This window comes from Pantherophis guttatus, chromosome 2 (assembly GCF_059756535.1).
Source record: "Pantherophis guttatus breed Tessera chromosome 2, ASM5975653v1, whole genome shotgun sequence".
NCBI classification, from domain to species: domain Eukaryota; kingdom Metazoa; phylum Chordata; class Lepidosauria; order Squamata; family Colubridae; genus Pantherophis; species Pantherophis guttatus.
In genome coordinates, this window is record NC_142064.1 from 162159878 (window position 1) to 162181021 (window position 21144).

Here is a 21144-nt window from a genome sequence, read left to right on the forward strand (position 1 = left end):
AGAAAAATTATAAATTAACGATGTCAGCAGCCTATAAGGAAAACCTCTACAAAATGTTTTATCTATCTAAATGTTTATTTACCCCCAGCTAGATTAGCCAAAATGTTTCCAAATTGTTCACCCGAATGCTGGAGATGTAGTTATAAACAAGGAACTTTCTACCATATGTGGTGGACCTGCCCCAAAGCCAGAAAGTATTGGCAAAAAATAAGGGAATGGTTGGAAGAAATTACTGAACAAAAGATTGAACTGAAGCCAGAACTATTTTTATTGGGCATTTCAGATGGGAAAATGGGTAAAAAAATTCAATATATAATATTATATATATTAACTGCAACCAGAATCATTTTTGCTCAAAATTGGAAACAGACTAATACTCCTTCAGAGGCAATGATAATAAGAAAGGTACTTGGGTGTGCAGAGATGGATAGGTTGACTATGGAATTGAAAGAGAGAGAAGAATCAGAGTACTATCAAGTTTGGAGTAGATGGTATACATGGCTAGAGAATAGGAGTAAAATTATTGTATAAGAATTATATAATATTGATGACATTATATCATATTTGTGTGTAAATATTATTATAATTCAAACGACAGTATAATATAGGATAGTGAACCATAGAAATAGAACCTATGTAAATATGAATTTATGGATGATATTGATATGGAAATGCTGTAATGAGTGAAAAATTGTGTTTGGTTTTTTAATGTTGAAAATTTTTAATAAAAATTTATTTAAAATTAAAAAAAAGAAAAAAGAAAGAGTATGAAAGTGGAGGCCAATCTTATCTTCATAGAGATGATCCATGGATCACAGGGAGGGAGCTACCATGGAGAAGGCTCTTCTTCTTAGTCCCACTAGAAGTACCTCTTTAGGAGAGGGGAACCACAGTATTTCTTGCCTCCCCACTCTGGTAGATGTAACCAGGAGAACCGATCCTTTAAATAACCATTAAATAATTTGGCAAATATATAAATTTAATTGTGTGATCTGTTGTCTAAGCAAATCTGAGGGCATGTACAGATTGGGTGTTTACAGCTCTAGCAAAAAAAAATGTTTCAGCATGCAAACTGACCTAAGTTTTTGGCTCCAAAATGTAGCAATTATTATTTATACCAATCACCACCAAAGAACCTCTGAATCTGTTTGTGGTCAGTCACTATGGTGCCACATTATGCAGGGCTCAATTTTGTTTCACATTCAGCATGTCAAGCTAGTCAATAGAATGTAATTTTAGGCATGCTATTTATTACTAGAGTCAGCCAATTCAAAACCACACCACACTATTTTACCAATGACCAAAGCAAACTAAGTGAAAGCCAAGAATTACTCATTGCAATTTAATTGCATTAAACAAAAAGATGCTGAGTTTATGATCCATTCAGCATTTTTATAGTAGTGCCTAAAATCTATTTTTCCTCATATCAAATTTTAACCAAGTATAAAATATAGGAGTTGCTCAAAGATTATTAAGAAGGAAACATCTCTACCTTTTGAGAGCTCTTCCTTTTTTGTTGGAACTTTGAAATTAAGCAAATAAAGAACATATTTATATTTTGGGAGGTTTAATGCACATACAGTTATTTTCAACCTTGACTGAAAAGAGGCACCTATAAATAGCACTTTGCTTTATTATTATCCTAGGTAAAACAAGACCTATCCAACTGTACTTTAGAACTATAGTTTTCCAGAATGCTTGACAGAACAAAATCTGTCAGTTGAGAGGCATTTTGAATATGTATTTTAGAAGTCAGAATTAGAAAGGAGGAAACAATGTTATTTTTAAAAAAATTAAGAGTACAGATATTCCTCATTTAACAACAGCCTTGGACAGTGACTGATTGCAGTCATGACAGTGATGAAAAAGTAACTTTGCATTCAATTCTTGCATTTATGACCTTCACAGGTTTGTAAAGCAAAGGAAAGCTGAAGTAAGATCCAAAGCACTGTCATAGTTTCACTTAGCAACCACTTTGCTTAAAGACTGAGTTTTCGGTCCCAATTGTGGTTGCTAAATGAGGACTACCTCTGTATATATTTTACTCTAATGTATTATTGGGAAAGGATAAAAATAAAAGGATTGCTTATATAAATAGGGTTAACAATTATTTATTTATTTAAATATATATAATTATGAAGGTTATACTTTTTAAAATTATTGAACTTTGACGTCTTATTTAAGCTTTGGGTGGCATAAACGGTTAACAAATTAATGGCTATTAAAACCACTGACTAATAAAACAAGTGCTTAATTAGCTAACAATGATAGTATGGCACCCTACAGATACTTGCCTTTTATAACCTAATTTCAACGTACCGGTAGTTTGCCTCTGTTAACCTCACCATTTTTTGTGCTTTGCAATCCCCTCCTGAATCATCTGAGAAAGAGTTAAAACAGATAACTGGAAATGTTGGCCTGCTGGCCACATTTGGCCATCAATATTTCTCATTTGGCCCAGTGTCTCCTTTCAAGTCTAGCCCCTTCCTCCTTGGGCCCATGGAACAAATCTGAGCAATCTCTCTGACCCTGCTTTGCAAGAACTGCCTGTTGCTTCTGAAAAACCTTTCTTTAATGGAAGAATGTGCGTCCATGTGCGAGCATGCATGTGCGCAATTGCTTATGTAGATACTGAGAGATTGCCTGGGACAAGATGTTTAGAAGCAGAAGTGGCTACAGTTTCCTTTTCTTATTCCCTGCCATTCCAATTGTTTACTGAATATGGGATGCAGACAGTCATTCTGGAGTGCAGTGGATTAGTTCATGAGTCTCCCTTTTGCCTACAGGACTGGAAAACATTCCCCTTTCTTTTCTATCTGCTCTTTCTTGGCCCCTCGTTCTCCTTGACAAGGGAAGCAAAATTCTAACCCAGAGGTAGAGAATTTGTAGCCAGCATGTTCCAGTTTCAGAAATGAAGGGAGGACCCTACCTCTAGCTTTATTCTTATGCCTACAAAAGCTGCTTCTGTGGTTGGACTAATCTGAAAAGGGAAAGATAAAAAAGAAAAATACAGGTAGTCCTCGACTCACAACAGTTTCATTTAATTGTAACCGTTCAAAGTTACGCAACACTGAACAAAGTGACTTATGACCGCTTTTCATCCTTATGACCGTTGCAGCATCCCCATGGTCACATGATCAAAATTTGGATGCTTGGCAACAGACTCATATTTATGATGCTTGCTGTGTCCCAAGGTCATGTGATCACCTTTTGTGATCTTCTGACAAGCAAAGTCAATGGAGAAGCCAGATTCACTTAATAACCGTGTTACTGACTTAACAGCTGCAGTGTTGTTGCAACACACTGCATAACAGCTGCACTGAACGACTGTGGCATGAAAGGTCGTAAAATGGGGCAAAATTCACTTAACTTTTCAATTAACAACAGAAATCTTGGGCTCAATTGTGGTCGTAAATTGAGGACTACCTATAAGACCAGGGAATATTTACTTCATGTTTCTGTGCAACTAAATTGTTTCTTTCAAGCTCTCTGAAGGCAGTATTTCTTTTCTTTTCTCTTTCTTTCTCTTTCTTTCTTTCTTTCTTTTCTTCCTTCCTTCCTTCCTTCCTTCCTTTCTTCTTTCTTTCTTTCTTTTTCTTTGATTTCTTTCTTTCTTTCCCTCTCTCCCTCCCTCCCTCCCTCCCTCCCTCCTTCCTTCCTTCCTTCCTTGACTGATTGATTTTCAGGCTCTGTAGTTACACTGAAAGATATTTTGAGGAGGGGGCATATTAGTCTGGACTTATTCTTCTGTAGGACCGAATCAGATATTTAGCTCAATCCCCATTCTCCATTTAGTACAGTAATCAAAATTAAAGCAGACAGACAGAGGGCTCTGCCTGAACAGGTGCAATGAATGGGTGGAGCCTACCACCTTCTTTGTTCCACTGCCAAAACGCTATTCTTATCTTTGAGAAGACTTGGATTTAGATGACATATGATTTTAGAGTAGAGCTATTAGATTTTGGATCATTGAGGTATTAGTGGGGTTTTTTGGAAAGGGGGGAGAGTGAGTGGTGTAAGGCACCAGGCTAGAAACTGGGAGACCCCAAGTTGTAGTATTGCCTTAGGCATGAAACCAGCTGGGTGACCCTGGGCCAGTCACCCACTTTCCCATCCTAGGAAGGAGGCAATGGCAAACCTCTCCCTCTCCCCCCCCCCCCTTTGGCAAAAAACCTTGCCAGATAATTGCAGGGATTAGTTGCAGGCAATCACCAGGAGTCGATTTGAAAGCAACCCTCCCCCAAAAATATTATTTCAGGAGAATATGGGCTGTAGAGAATGAAAGGCTGAAAGTGGCAAAAACAAAAGGAGAGAGTATGATTTCATTGATTGCTCTGTATTCTTCTGATGTTACCTCTGAAGAAAAAGTATAGAAAAAAAGATGCCTAGTTCTGAATTAATATTCAGTTTCGATTTCATTTTACATATGAATTAAGAAACAGCTTCCTACAAATAAGAAATATTAATCACAAACATTTTAAACTTCAATTTTTACAATTTATTCCATTAACAGATAATTTCTGGGTTGTTGTTATAGTACAGTATTTCTTAGAGTAATCAACACTTGTGGCAGCCAGAAATGAGTAGAAAAACGGTAGCAGGGAAAGCAGGACAATGGGCACCCTAAAACCTTCGAAAATTAGAGATGAGAAGGAACAAAAGAGGCAATATAAAGCAATAAGAACAAAAATGAAAAGCTCAAAAAAAGGCTCAATATTAACTCTCCCCTGGAATCATTTTTCACTGAAAGCTTTGAAATGATTACTGCATCATTTTTTTAGGCAGGTCATGTTTAATTTTTTTCCATAATGATGGGATTTCTATTAACTGTTTAATGAGTGTGAAGCTGCTATTAACATTTTTCAGCACAGAGACCAGGGCCATGCTTACATTGCACTACTCACATCAAGACAAAACACCCTACGCTTTTGCTATTGCTGATGTGTCACACAAACCTTCTGAGAAATGAAGATTTTCTGTAGGCTTTGTGTAGGCGTACCAAGAATAATGTTTTTCACCAATGAAGGAACGAAATAAGCACAGGAAAGAATTTTAGTGCAAAAATGTGTCATCGTCCCCCGCCAGGCTTTCTTTTGAATAGTTACATCACCACCGTCACTAGACCAGAATCAAATATTGTACTGGATGAATAGCCATAACTGCAGCAAAAGCAAACAACCTGGCCTTAACTGCTGATTCTGCAATACTAGCTATGAATGCACTAACAAGGAACTCAGCTTCACATGATCTATTTCTCTGCTGCCAAGGTAAACAACCAACTGTGCTACTAGCTTCACTCTTCAGCTTGATGACACCTTCTATTCAAAAATTGCATAGTGCATTAGATCATAATTTTTCTCATGAGACTGAAGATGTTTTTACTTAGAGATACAAGTCAAAAGACGCAATCCTCACCTTTTTAACTTAAGAGTGCTTTCAAATGAATTTTTGGCTGGAGTTATCATCTAAAACTTCTGCTTTAATGGTAGGAAATCAGATTCCCTCCTAGACTAGAATTTCCATGAGTCATAGCAAACATAGCAAGTGACCAGTTATTGAGTTCAAAATATTTTGAGGGCACTGTTGCTTATCTATGTTAAACATAGGTCCAAAGTTTGTGGCAAAGTAACTGAACTATATGTTTTATAAAACAATAATTATTCTACTACATGCAGTCCTCGACTTAAAACAGTTTATTTAGTGACCGTTCCAAGTTACTAAACTGAAAAGTAATTTAAGACTGTTTTTTTACACTTTTGACCACTGCAGCATCCCATTGATCACATGATCAAAATTCAGATGCTTGGCAACTGACTCATATTTATGCAGTGTCCTGGAATCATGTGATCTTCTTTATAACCTTCTGACAAGCAAAGTCAATGAGGAAGCCGGATTCACTTAACAGCCGTGTTACTAACTTAAAAACTACAGTGAATTTACTTAACACCTGTGGCAAAAAAAGCTTGTAAAATGGGGCAAAACTCACTTAACAAATGTCTCACTTAACAAAAGAAATGTGGGTGTAAGTCAAGGACTACCTATACATTGGTCAGTCTTGTCTCAGATTTATAAGCAACTATGCATTTATTTACTCACAAAGTTGTTTTTATATTGCTCTCTGCATTGTAATTTAATAAAGAATTTTATTCCTCTCACCACAGCTCAGTCAGTAAGTGTGCCAAATAATTGAGGAAACAGTAATACTTTACTTACGGATGTGGTTTCATTTCTATATAATTTTTGGGAATGAAGCCATCTTTGCCATTGAGTTCTGCCTTGTACCAATTTTGATCGCATTCTTCATTCAAAACCTGGAAAAAGAGGAAAGGAAGACAGGTTCTATTTCTGGATAACATGCTAACAAACAATACACATCATTTCAGGTTTCTTTTGCTAGCAGCCAGCTAGTTTTAAAGGAAATCTAATTGTTGAAATGGGCAGAAGTAAAGGAGAGAAAATAACTTAGCTTTCTAAGACTGTATTTATGGGATAATTAAGTACACACCCAATTTGCCAGTTCCATATTTAGTATTTCAACTTCACCATTTAAGAGTTTTGGTTAAAGTAAATCAGATGTTTAAATGTCAAGCTTTATTCTGGAACTCACCATGAAACACTGAGTTAGCAAGTTAATAAGAACACAGCTTCACTATTCCAGGAGGATAAGGGACTGAGGGAATCACACACGTGAGTTTCTAATACCAAGAATCTATGATGTAGAACAAATTTGTGTTATAGTCACCCCTCAATCAAGCTGTACAGCTCCAGTCTTAAAGACATGTTTCTTTCAAGCTTAGTGTCTTCCCTCTCCCCCTGCCTAAAATGACCACAGAGTATTTTCAAATGACAAAGCAATTCACTTATTTTTACTACATGCCCCAAAGGGATATTGTAAATGCATATCTTGCTAATTGAAAAAAGTAAGAATCCCACCCACAATTATTGTCCTTATCCCCCACCATGGGATTTTTTTAAAACCAGTCGAATAAAAAGTCTACATTCAAACCGTTACACCTTTTAACAGTTTCTTTTAAACATTGAGAGAAGAAGAAAAAAGATATTAATTTATACAGAAGTCAAAATTATGTAAATTTTGTAATTATGTAAACATTATAATACTCCATATAAAAATCATTACACAAGTAAAATAGAGAATGTGTCTTGTACTTTACTTTTATTCTAGCACACAATAATTCAAAGATACTGTCAAGTGTAGGTTTGAATAACCAGGATAATGTCAGAGGCAAATAATCAGGACAATGCAGCACAAAACATTTATCCAAGCTTATACACAAGAACCTGTGCAACTAAAGTTCAACACTAAATTGGTGCTAAATAAGGATAAAAAGAACTCAGGAGGGGTTTGACCTGCAGCACTTGTGGGAATGCAAAAACTCTAACCTGACATGCTTAACACTGCTCCCCAGTTCTGCCTGCTCTTCTTCTACAGAAGTGGCTCCCAACCTTTTGGGCATTAGGGACCAGTTCCGTGGAGAAACGTTTTTCAATGGACCGGAGGGGGCGTGGTTTTGTGTGCTGCCTGCACCCCGCGGATGGGGCTTCGCTTGTTTGTGCGACCCGGTTTCTGGCATGCCATGGACCAGTGCCAGTCCATGGACCGGGGGTTGGGGACCCTTGTTCTACAGTAATGTTTGTAGTGTAGTATAGTGGTACATTAATGCTTATATGTGTACTCAGTCCCAAAGATACCGAGTCTTTCTTTCTCATTAAAATCTCTTACTTACTAACTACAGAATATAGGTTTATGGAGCGTTGATACTTGATTGAAATTTAACATGAGTTCTTTGTAGAACAAAGTTCTATAATGTATTGAGGGAAAATGAGAGACTGTAAACAATGAAGATAAAAGCTCTAAACATGTCATAGGTCAGAATTCTTATCTCTATCTCCACTTAAGACACTTATAAAATGTGCCCAAAATAGCTGCCTATAGTTGCTTATTAATACTTTCAATTTCCTATTAACTTTTATATATTATAGACCTGCCTCATACAAGTAAAACTAGAATACTAGAAATTAAACTTGTCCTTTTTAAAAAATGCACAGCTGCAGGATTTTAAGAATGCTTTGTGTGTCATATAGGCAAGATGGTGTATGGCTATCACTGAAAATCAGTAACATGTCTTCTAATGGAGCAAAACTCACTAATTACCGTAAATCTAAACAAATTATTGGGAAGTGAAACATTTTCTTTTATGTTGGAAGATCTCCAATTAGGCTAGTTTTAGCAGTTACACTTGAGTTATATGTACAGCAGTGATGAAATTGCTTAGGACTCTAGTCATCAGGTTCTGAGTTGGGCAAGAAATTTCTCATCAAATCACGGCTTTCTCTTCCCACGGTAGTAAGAAAAGGCAACCTTTAAAATTAATATCCTAAGACCATGATGGTGAACCTATGGCATGTTTGCCACACCGCTCATCGCACCAGCCCAGCTCCACCGCGCATGCGTGCACGCCTTCCACCAGCCAGCTGGTCTTTGGGTCTCTGCTGCACATGTGGGGGATGCACATGCTCATGCATGGGGGTGGGGCGCATGCACGGGGACACTTGCTGTGCATTTTGGGGGTTTGCGCGTGCCCCCCCTGCACCCCATTTTGGGCATGGAAGGCCTCCTGAACCAACCTGGAAGCCAAAGTGGGGCGCGGAGACACTGCATGAGCCCTCCCGTGCCCCGTTTTGGGCCTGGAAAGCATCCTGCACCAACCTGGAAACCAAAATAGGGTGTGGGGGGTGGGGCATATGTGTGGGGGACGTGCGCACATGCGTGGGGGTGGGGCACATACACGGGTGGGGTGCTTGCATTGCATTTTGAGGGTTTGGGCACGCGCACGCTTTGGGCACTCGGCACTAAAAAGGTTAATCATCACTGCCCGAAGAAATCTGGATATTCTGAGAGGTATGCTACATATGCAATCAATGATTCTTGTTTTTACTTTTAAAAACAACAGCTTTTGATCACTGCATTTGGACCAGTTCTTTATCACTGAGCAAAAATCCTGGTAGAAATCCCTTAAACTTTTCTTTATTTCATGGAGAAAATAAGATGATGTCACCTAATTGGGTAATGAAACGTTTGCAAGAAAACAACCAAGCTGAGAGAGCACCAAGGACCCCGCAGTTCAACCCTGAGCTACAAATATTCTGTTCTGTTGAACCACAGTGTTTGGCTTGTATTTCTTATTTTGGCACAAAACATTCCATAAACATAAGAATGTAAGAAGATTCCTCACTGTTCACATGTTCAAAGATTTACCTTAAATTATAAGATTATAATTGTATTGTTTCAATTATTACTTTATTCTGTGTCTGTATTATATAAGACTGTCCAACTGTAAATAAAAACCACCCTACTCTCTGCAGGCCTCTGCAAGTATATTTATATTAAGTTGTAGCATTAATCCTCTAAGGTCTAATAACTCACTCATTTTAATTTTAATATAGTCCTTCAGGTATAACCATTCCCTGTACCTCTATATAATACGCTATATCTCTGAATTAAAGCAAAGTATGGGAAATTTCACATGGATTTTGATAGACATATTGACACAATGTATCACTTCTGATGATTATAAACTTTGTCACAGAGGCAGTTTCCCAGTTTTGTAATCTTGAATTTAGAAATTACCCACTTATTATTTCAACTTGTAAGAATGAAGTTTACAAACCCCACCTCTCATTATCTGCTATATGATCCAATGTGCAGTTACATCAGATTTATATAACACATTCTACTTCTCCACAAATGTCTCTTACTTGATCCCTCCCTCTCTTGCACAGAGCGCGGGAGGGAGGGAGGGAGAGGGGGGGGAGAGAGATTTCTGTAAATATGCTCTTGAATCTTGTGGATGGAAGGCTGTTAGCTATCTATGATCCTAGACAATGTCCTCCCAGAACTATTTATCCAATGACTCTGAACTTCAGAAATTTCCAAGATCTAAGAATGGCCGATACAATTCATTTGGAAGATGTTATTGAGTAAGAGGAGAAGATATGGAATTTGGTCCACACTTTTATATACTGAGAATGGACATTGACTTACCTGAATGTCCTTTTTCGGAACGCTGCGTATACACTCCAGCATTGGGAAAATCCTCTTATCTGACAGCAACTGAGAGAACTTTTTTTACTTATCTACCTACTCTGTGCTCTCTCCACGCCCCCTTTTGCACCCGAATCCCCAGTCTTGAACGAAGACACCACAGGTAAATCACAACAAAATTTATTAATACCAAACCAAACACAAGTCAACATCCAAAAGAAGGGGAGGGAAATGGAGTGTATACGCAGCGTTCCGAAAAAGGACATTCAGGTAAGTCAATGTCCATTTTCCAGAACGCTGCTACTACACTCCAGCATTGGGACATACCCAAGCCTAACTTCCAGGGTCGGGCAAAACACTAGCCACCTCAGGGGACCCAGACACCACTGCTTGCAAAACCCGTCGCCCAAAAGACGCCTCAGCCGAAGCGTAGGCATCAATCCTATAATGTCTTATGAAGGGCGACAAAGAAGTCCAAGTCGCCGCCCTACAAATGTCCAACACAGAAGCCTGGGTAGCCCAGGCGGCCGAAGTGGCCGCACTCCGCGTTGAATGAGGCAAAATGTTCCCAGGAACAGGACGACGTTGATTCTCATAAGCAGACGCAATACAGGCCTTAATCCAACGACCAATAGTGGTCGACGACACTTTCTGTCCCATGGATGCAGGATGGAACGAAACAAAGAGGGCTTCCGTCTTCCGAAACGCCGCCGTCCGTCGTATGTAACGTCGCAACGCCCTACGCACGTCCAGGGTGTGCCAAAGAACCTCACGGTGATGACTCGGCGATGGACAGAAATCCGGAAGCACCAATTCTTGCGCCCGGTGAAACCACGAATTAACTTTGGGCATAAAGGCAGGATCCATCCTCAGAACCACAGTATTAGCATGAAAGATGCACAAGTCTTTCCTAACTGATAAAGCAGCGAGCTCAGAAATGCGTCTAGCCGACGTGATCGCCAGGAGAAATGCAACCTTGAACGACAAAAACTTGAGCGAGGTGGAACCCAGCGGCTCAAACGGAGACAATGTGAGAGCCTGTAAAACTAGAGATAAATCCCAAGAGGGATAACGATGAACCGTAGGCGGTCTCAGGTTCGTGGCTCCATGAAGGAACCCCTTCATCCACGGATGATGAGCCAAAGAAGTGTACGGCGGACAGGATAACACCGTGGCCAGGGCCGCCACCTGACGTCTGAGAGTGGCAGGAGACAAACCCCGTTCCAAACCCGCCTGTAGAAAAATGAGGACATCCTGAATCGTCGCAGACGTAGGATCCACATGAGCAGTCGCACACCAACGGCAAAAGGCTCTCCACGAAGCCTCGTAGATCCTCGTCGTAGATGGTCGACGGGCCGACTGCATCGTACCAATCACTGTATCCGGCAAACGGCCCTTCTTCAAGAGAACGCGCTCAAATGCCAGACGGCCAACTGCAGCCACTGGGGCTCGGGATGACGAATGGCCCCCTGACACAGCACGATCCGATGTGGAGGAATCACCCACGGGTCTGTCACCGAAAATTCCACAAGATCCGCGAACCACGGCCTGCGGGGCCAATGTGGAGCCACCAGTAATATTTCCGCTCTCTCCGCTATCATCTTGCGAACCACTTGCTGAATCAGTGTGACGGGAGGGAAAGCGTATAACAGACCCGCTGGCCAACGACACCGCAGAGCGTTTGTGTCTTCCGCCGCTGGAGTCGGATATCGAGTGATAAACCGGGGAAGCTGGGCGTTGGTCGGACTGGCGAACAGGTCTACCAGAGGTCGCCCGAAGCGAAGAGAGATCTCCTGAAATAGACTGGGAAGCAGCTGCCATTCGGCCTGGTCTATCACTTCCCTGCTGAGCCAATCCGCCCGTGTGTTGGCCTTCCCGGAAATGTGGTCTGCGAGGATGGACTCCAGATTTCTCTCCGCCCAGTTGAACAGACGGGCCGACTCGAGCATCAATGTCTGCGACTTCGTCCCCCCTTCCCGGTTTATGTGCGCTTTGGCAGATGTATTGTCCGTGAGAATCAGGACGTGATGACCCTGAACCAGCGCCCGGAAATGCAGAAGGGCGAGACGAATCGCCCGAAGTTCTAACAGGTTGATGCTCTGTGCACGTTCCTCTGGAGACCATTGTCCTTGGCCCACCTGGGCGCCCAGGTGAGCTCCCCAGCCATGGAGACTGGCATCGGTGGTGATCACGACCCGGTCTAGTTCCAGGAAACTGCAACCCTGCAAGATGGCCGGTGACCTCCACCAACTCAGTGACAGTCTGACTTGCGGCGTCACGAACACTGTCCTTGCGGAGTTGGAACTGCCTGTTCTCTGGAACGGAAGAAGCAGCCATTGCAGCGGACGAGAATGTCTGCGTGCCCACGGAACAATGCGGAAGCACGAGACCATCTTCCCCAACAATCGTGATAGTGTCAATAGAGGAGCCTTCCTCCGGGTTAGCACCTGTCCCACAAGCGACTTGATGTTCTTCGCCCTTTCTGAAGACAGGAAAACCTGACCCTTCTCGGAGTCTATCAGGGTCCCGAGGTGTAGAATAGAGGTCGTGGGGACGAGCTGGCTCTTGTCCAAATTGATGGAGAATCCGTGCTCTCGGAATGCCGAGAGCACCCTGTCCCTGTCTTGCGTTGCTTGTGCCCTGGACGAGGACAGGATTAAAATGTCGTCCAGGTAACTTAACACCCTCACCGGAACCGTACTGAGAGACGCGGCCACGACCGCCACCAGCTTGGTGAAAGTCCTGGGAGCCGAGGAAAGACCGAACGGCATCGCACAGTACTGGTAATGTCTGCCCGCATACTCGAATCGCAGAAACTGTCGATGCGAAGGAAGCACTGGAACATGCAGATATGCCTCTCGCAAATCCACCGACTGCATCAGATCCCCTTGGCGAATAGAAGCCAGGATGGACCGAAGAGAATGCATCTTGAAACGACGGTAACGTACCGCCCGGTTCAACTCCTTGAGGTTGAGAATGCCTCTGACCCCGCCGGAACTTTTGGGAACCAAAAACAGTCTCGAATAGAAGCCGGTCCCCAGTTGGTCCAGCGGAACCGGTTCTATCGCGTTGATCTCCAGCAGGTGTGCTATCTCCTCCACCATCAGGTTGCGAGAATCTGTGGACAGGGGAACTGGGCACCGGATGAACCGTCGTGGGGGCCGATCCGTGAATTCGATTGCGAGGCCCTCCGAAATTGTGCGACGCACCCACTCGTCCGGAGTGGACCGGGCCCACTGATGACGAAAGGCCCGGAGACGTCCCCCCACCGGCCCCGGAGTCAGTGAGTCATTTGCCCCTTCTGAAGGGTCTGGACGTGGACCCACGATAGGGGCGCTTGGAGGAAGACTGCGATCTGCCCCGCTCTCTAAAACGCTGTCTGTCGGAAAAGCGGTCTGGGGCTTGGAACGACTGCCGGTAAGCTGAGGGGCCTCCCTGCCCCGCGTGGGGACGAAATGGCTGACGTTGCACGTAAGGAGCGTAACGCCTGTCTTGTCTGCGAAAAGACGTGGGCATAATTTTGCGTTTGTCTTTGTCCTCCACTAGGACCGGCTCCAATGCCGCGCCAAACAGGTTCGGGGCTTTATACGGGGCCGCCGCCAACTTCCATTTGGTTTTCACATCGGCCTTCCACGGCCGTAGCCAGAAAAGGCGTCGCGACGTGACAGAAGTCGCCAACGCCCGCGATGCAATCTTGACAGAGTTCAACGAAGCATCTGCCGAATATTCTGTGGCTGCAATAATTTTGTTAATGTCGTGACGCAAGCGGGTATCCTCTGGAGGGAGCCGTTCACGAAGTTGGCGCAACCAGATTAAAGAGGCCCTATTGAAGAATGAAGTAGCCGTGGCAGTTCTAACAGTCCAGGCGACGGCTTGATGAGACCTACGAAAGGCCAATTCAGTGCGCCTGTCCTCCGATTTGAGACCCTCCAGCGGATCAGACGAAACCATCGAGTGAGAAGTAAGAGACGCCACTGGTGCATCCACTGAGGGCAGGTCCAACATGGCCTCAAGTTCGGGCGCCGCACAGAACAGTTTCTTATCTAAATTGCTTGGAGCCGTGGACGACCCAGGCTGGGCCCAAGGCGCTTGCAGAACATCCGCAAACAATTGAGGGCACGGAATAAAGTCCTTCTCTTGCTTGACTTTTTTAAATAAGGCATCGTGAGGACCGGTCTCAGAAGGGGTCGTCGGGGGTTGAGCTCCCACCGAACCCAAATTAGTAGTCAAGCGAGCCTTGTGAAGAAGGGACTTAAATATCGCGGGCCGAAACAAGCCCGTGAAGGCTGGAGTGTCAGGTACCAGACCTTCATCCTCAGAGAATTCGAGGTCGTCAGGGCCCTCCTCGTCATGGCATGAGCCCTCAGACGAAACCGACTCACTAGGCGAGGGAGAGCGAGCCCTGCGGGAGCTAGAGGAGGCCAACGTGCGCGAAGAAGTCCCCGCCGCCGATGTCTGGGCTGCTGACTGCGCTCCAGCCGTCATAATAGAAGCCAACGCCGTAGACAACATCGTCTGGAAGTCGAATTGAGACGGAGGCGGGGTGTTGTCCACCGCTCGGAGACCCGCTGCTGTAGGCGTGAAAGTGGCCGAGGGTTGGCGCCGAGGGGGCGGAAAGGTTTCTCAAACCCGCTGAGGAAACATCGGGCATCGACTGGGACACGCCCTTCTGCCAAGCCAAGGAACCGGATTGGACCCCTCTCCGCTCCGAAACGTCAGGAACAGGAACAGACTGTTGGGCGGATCCCGCATCACCACAGAATAAAGAAGCTGACGCCTGCCTGGCCTTCTCCCATTGTTTTTCCAACGCCTTATGACGTCTGAGAGCGTCCTTATCAGCGGCAGAGGAGGACTTAGAGTGGCGGGACTTGTGGCCGCCAGACGCAGAGCGCTTGCCCGTGTGTTTCTTGCGGGATTTAGATCTAACAGGGCTGACCTCCTGATCGCTATCAGAGGAGAACGGACGTTGACTTACCTGAACGTCCCTTTTAGGAGTGCTGCGACCACTGTCCATGGCTGGGTTCATGCTCCAGTTCTTGACAGTAACTGAGTGAGAGCTGTAAAACTCTCCCTGTTGAGGCACGCCTCCAATCCCATGATCCTCCAGTCTATCACGAAGACACAGCAAGACTCCAAAGAAGAGTTCCAACAGCAGGACCAGGAAACAGGAAAAAGGTCACGGCAGACAGTCTGAAACAAACTGCAACAGCAGAACATAACATAACAACAAGGGGGGGAAATGGACAGTGGTCGCAGCACTCCTAAAAGGGACGTTCAGGTAAGTCAACGTCCGTTTTCCGGAGTGCTGCTCCCACTGTCCATGGCTGGGACATACCCAAGCTCAAAAACTAGGGAGGGAGACTGGATGCCCCCAACCCTTTCCCCAAAACCACACTCTGCAGAACACGGCGTCCAAAGGCAGCATCTGAAGAAGCGTATGAGTCAATTCGATAGTGTCGTATGAACTGTGACACCGAGGACCACGTGGCAGCCTTGCAAATGTCCTCGACTGATGCTTGAGTCGCCCAAGCAGCAGATGTGGCCGCGCTGCGGGTGGAGTGCGGGAGAATGCGTCCTGGGACCGGTTTCGCTGACAACTCATACGACAATGAGATGCACGCTTTGAGCCACCTTCCCACTGTGGCCGCGGAAATCTTTTGTCCCATTGAGGCCGGGTGAAAGGAAACCAGCAGGGCCTCCGTCCGTCGAAAGGTAGAAGTTCGGCGAATGTATATACGCAGTGCCCGTCTGACATCTAACTTGTGCCAACGCCGTTCCGTAGAGTTCCGCGGGGACGGACAGAAGTCCGGTAAGGAGAGTTCCTGCGCTCGGTGAAAGGGCGTGTTTACCTTCGGAAGGAACGCAGGATCAAGCCGGAGAATCACTAGGCTGTCCCGGAACATACAAAGGTCCTCCCGAATTGAGAGCGCCGATAGCTCCGACACCCTCCGTGCCGAGGTGATGGCCAACAAAAAAGCGGTTTTAAGTGACAGATGTTTCAAGGAAACCGACTTCAGAGGCTCGAAGGGAGGAGAAGTCAGAGCCTGCAGGACAAGCGGTAAGTCCCAAGTAGGGTATCTGTGTACTGTAGGGGGACACAAGTTCGTTGCACCATGAAGAAATCCTCTGATGAGGGGATGCCGAGAGAGGGAGTCGTAGGGCGGACATTTCAAAACGGTAGAAAGAGCCGCAGTTTGACGCCGCAATGTCGCAGGAGTCAGACCCTTTTTGAGGCCAGAGTGGAGAAAGTCCAAGACTTCTTCTACTGTAGCAGAAGTAGGGTCCACGTGGTTCGACACCCCCCAAGTACAGAAGGATCTCCAGGAAGCCTCATAAATCCGGCACGTGGATGGCCGTCTAGCAGCTTGAATAATGTCCACAACACCGTCAGACAAATGCGATTTTTTTAGGATGACGCGTTCAAACGCCAGACGGCCAATTGGAGCCATTGAGGCTCCGGATGAGATACGGCCCCTTGGAGCAGAGAGACCTGGTGCGGTGGAATCACCCAGGGCGAAGCCACGGAGAGAGCGACGAGGTCCGCATACCAAGCCCTGCGGGGCCAATTGGGAGCGACCAGGATCAGATCTGCCCGTTCTCGTAGCAGTTTCCGCACCACACGCGACAGCAGGAGAATGGGTGGAAACGCATAGAGGAGGCCCCTCGGCCATTGGCACCTCAGAGCGTCGTGGTCCTCCGCTGACGGATCTGGGAACCGGGAGACGAACCGAGGAAGGTGTGAATTCTTCCGGGAGGCAAACAGGTCCAGCACTGGTGTCCCGAACCTGTGACAGATCTCTTGAAACAGGCGAGGGTGGAGTTGCCACTCCGCCGGGTCGATCCATTCCCGGCTGAGCCAGTCGGCCCTTACATTGTCCACCCCCGATATGTGCTCGGCCCGTATTGATCGTAGATGGCGTTCCGCCCAGCCGAAAAGATGTTCCGCTTCGAACATTAGAGTTCTTGACCTGGTGCCCCCTTCTTTGTTGATGTGCGCCTTCGCTGTCGTGTTGTCGGTAAGGATGAGTACGTGGCACCCTTCCACCGACGTCTTGAGATGTTGTAGCGCCAGTCTGATCGCCCTCAACTCGAGTAGGTTTATGCTGCACTGTTGTTCCGACGCGGACCACCTGCCCTGCACCACGAGGTCGCCGAGATGAGCCCCCCAACCTCGTAGGCTGGCATCGGACGTCAAGGTTAGTCTCTCCGGCTCCAGAAAGTCGCAGCCCTCCAGAAGCGCCGGCGACGCCCACCAGGTCAGGGACAGACGGGTCTGAGGGGGTAAGTATACCCGGACGTTCGAAGTCGAGCGGCCCGACCGTTGGTAGGGAAGAAGGAACCACTGCAGAGCTCGGGAGTGTCTGCGTGCCCACGGAACGATGTTGTAGCATGACACCATTTTCCCGAGCAGCTGGGCAAGGAGCGTGAGGGGTACCCTCTCCAGGACTTGAATGCGAAGGAGCAGTTCCGTGAGACTCCGAGTCCTGTCCGGGGAGAGGAAAACTTGCCCCCTGACTGAGTCTATTAAGGCGCCAAGGTGGATGAGACGCGTAGTTGGAACCAGGGTGCTCTTTTCGAAGTTCACCGAGAATCCGTGCCGTTGAAAGGAGTCCAGGACAAGACTCCGGTCTCGGGATGCCTGTGCCGGAGAGGAGGATAGTATCAGGACATCGTCTAGATAACACATCACTCGAACAGGGAGTTGACGGAGAGACGCGGCCACCACCGCCACCAGCTTGGTGAATGTGCGGGGCGCGGAGGACAGGCCGAATGGCATCGCCCGGTATTGAAAATGCCTCCCATCGTACTCGAACCTCAGGAAACACCGATGGTCTGGGTGCACCGGGACATGTAAATAGGCTTCCCTGAGGTCCACCGATTGCAGCCAATCCCCTCTCCGCACTCCTGCCAGGATGGAGCGGAGTGAGTGCATCTTGAATCTGCGATACACCACGGACAGGTTCAATATCTTTAAGTTCAGTATGCCCCGCCATCCCCCGGAGTTTTTGGGGACAAGAAAAAAGGTAGAGTAGAAACCTGAACCACATTGAGTTGATGGAGCAGGCTCTATCGCTTCGATGCTCAGAAGGTGGGAAATTTCCTGCAGCATCAGATGGTGACGCTCCTGAGATGACGGGACCGGGCATGGGACGAAGCGGCTCGGCGGTGTTCCAATGAATTCGATGGATAGGCCTGAGAAAATGGTGCGCAGCACCCAAGCGTCCTCGGTGGACCGGGCCCATTGGGGGTAAAAGAGTTGTAGTCTCCCGCCGATGGGGCCCGGCAGGAGTGAGTCATTTGCCTCTGCGAGGCTGTCGGAAATTTGAGCCACGAAAGGGGCGCTTGGATTGAGGCTGGAATCTGTTTCTGTCTCGAAAGGAGTCCCGTCCTTGAGAACGATCCGGACCGGAGAAATATGACCTGCGCGATGAAGAACCGCTCGAACCCTGAAAGGAACGAAAGGGTGGGCGCTAGCTGTACGGTGTGTATCGTCTCTCCGGACGGCGGTACGAGGTCGGAAGGACCTTTCGTTTGTCTCGGTCTTCTATCAGGAGCGGATCCAGAGCAGAGCCGAACAAGTTTGGCGTCTTATAGGAGGCGGATGCCAGCCTCCACTTGGCCTTGAGGTCGGCCCTCCAATGGCGAAGCCAGAACAGGCGCCTGGAAGAGACCGTGGACGCAAGTGCCCGGGATGCGAACTTCACCGAATTCAGGGACGCATCTGCCGAGTACTCTGTGGCAGCAACAATCTTATTTATGTCCTGGTGTAAGCGGGTCTCTTCTGGAGGGAGCCTCTGTTGGAGTTGCTTCAACCATATCAGCGTGGCTCTATTAAAGAAAGAAGTTGCCGTCGCCGTTCTGATCGCCCAGGAAACCGCCTGATGGGACCTTCGAAAGGCCAGTTCCGATCTGCGGTCCTCCGATTTCAGACCATCCAGGGAGTCAGTCGAGGCTAGAGCGTTAGAAGCCAAGGAGGCGACCGGCTGGTCGACTGTGGGAAGAGCCAAAAGATCATCAAGTTCAGGAGCAGCACAGTATAGCTTCCTATCAAGCGTGCTAGGAGATGTCATGGCACCTGGTTGCCCCCAAGGGGACTGTAGGACGTCCAGGAACAGGCGGGGGCAAGGAATCACATCCTTGTCCGGTTTAGCAGACATAAACAGGGCGTCATGAGGCCCCTTGGACGTCGAGGCGCCAGGCTGGTCCGTGCTCGAGGGTGTCAAATTGGTGGTAACTCGAGCCTTGTGCAGTAGCGATTTGAACATAGAAGGGCGAAACAGCCCCGTAAAGGATGGGGATTCTGCCGGTAAGTCCTCGTCATCAGAAAATTCGATGTCCTCCGGGCAATCCTCACCGTGATCAGAGTCGGCTCGAGAGGACGAGGAGGCCGGTTTCTTGGCGGCCCGGTGTGAAGGAACCTGACGAGATAGCCTCGGGGGCGGGCTTGCAGAACGAGAGGGTGGAGCCTGCGACGCCTGATGAAGGCCGGATGCCAGGAAAGAAGAAAATGCAGAAGAGAACATTGCTTGCAAGTCCTGATGCACAGGTAGAATCTCCCCATCAGGGCCACGTAGACCAGCAGCAGTTGGGGTGAAGGAGGCCTCGGGCCTAGGACGAGAGGGCCTTTGAGAAGAGGATAGCCCCGCACCCGATACATCCGGCAAGGATTGAGAGACGCCCTTAGACAGGCGTAAGCGCTCATTACGGCGGACAGGGGGAGAAGCAGGACGCTCAGGAGATGAGGGCAGGGACCCGGAGGAGGAAGAGTCCCGTTCAGCCTCAACTGAAGCAGTGTGCTGTGCAGCGTTCGCGCCAAGGCCTACTTCCGCCAGTGCTGCCAATCTTGCCTTGTCCCATTGCTTCTCTAGTGCCCTATGGCGGCGTTGGGCGTCCTTGTCCACTGCCTTGGAGGCCTTAGACTTATGTGAGGAGCGGCTGGAGGTCGCCAACTGCCTCCGAGAAGATTTTCTAGCCCTCTTAGGCGAAGCACGTGGTGGGCTATGCTCTGGCTCCATGTCCGATGACAGAGCCTGGTCCGCCATTTTTCAAGGGTAGGCCGAGCCCGACCAAGGAGGCACGGGACTGGCAGTAGATGAGCCTCAGGGACCTCAAGGTTTTTTTTTTTTTTTTTTTTTTTTTTGAAACAGATGAACAGTCAAGTGCAAGGTTTGTTTGTTTGTTTGTTTTTTTTTTATATGGAGAACTATAAAACTATCTACAGAAGGTGGTTCAGTCCCAAGTTTGTAAAGGTTCTGGGCTGTAAATCGGAGTGAGCCTTGCAGTGGCCTCCCGATGCAAATTGAGGCCCGTCGCAGCAGAGAGGCAGTGGCTTGAGGCGGACACTATCCTGCGCACTGGGCCACCCACTAGATGACTGACAGGTGGCGTGGGTGCCCGCAGAAAACAAAATGGCGCCAGTCACCGTCGCGAGGCCCAGGAAAGGCTTGTACAAAATGGCGGGCGCCCGCAAGTTCGAAACGGCGCCCGCCGCCTCCGGCAGCCCCCACAAGCAAGAGTCACTCACGGCAATGCGAGGGCTCCGTTCGCTCCAATTAGCCGGCGAAACAGGTGGTCTAAGGCGGAAGGCGCCCAGGAGCCGGCGCTGAGTGTAGCGGCCGTGCCACGCGGCTCGGAGTGGCGGCGGCCTGCGTGCTACGGCGTCCTCTTCCGACTCCGACGCCCAGCAGTGGAGACAAGCGGGGAGCGCGCCCGAAGCGTCGCAAACCCCGAGGCCGCTGTCGGCAGCAAGGGAGAGAGCCGGGGATGGCGGCAAGCCTGCGCGCCTATCCCACTCTCGCGGCCACAATCAACGAGCCGGATCCGCCCCGAAGAGTCGGAATCCGGCGGCTGCGATCCTCCCGGCGTGGGCGACCCAGCGGCGCGCCGCACGCGTCCTGCAGCCTGTCAAATTCTTTAAAACGCGGAAAAAAAGGCAACAATCAAAAATAAAGAAAAAATCCTAAACGAGGAAGGTCAGGGAGAGAGAAGGATCGTTGGTCTTACCTGATACGTTCCTTCTCGTTGAGTGGAGACAGCAGCCAGCGTGGGTAGTGCCCATCCAATCAGCATGAAGGACTGAG

General features: G+C 47.3%; 1 protein-coding gene across 1 annotated transcript in view; it reads right to left on the reverse strand.

Annotated features, from left to right (window-relative positions):
* GRB2 (growth factor receptor bound protein 2) overlaps positions 1–21144 on the reverse strand; it is a 78349-nt gene that overhangs the window by 15976 nt on the left and 41229 nt on the right. Inside the window, exon 3 of the mRNA XM_034408672.3 lies at positions 6214–6311. Within this exon, the coding sequence (XP_034264563.2) occupies positions 6214–6311 (98 nt within the window). The remainder of the gene's footprint in view (positions 1–6213; positions 6312–21144) is intronic.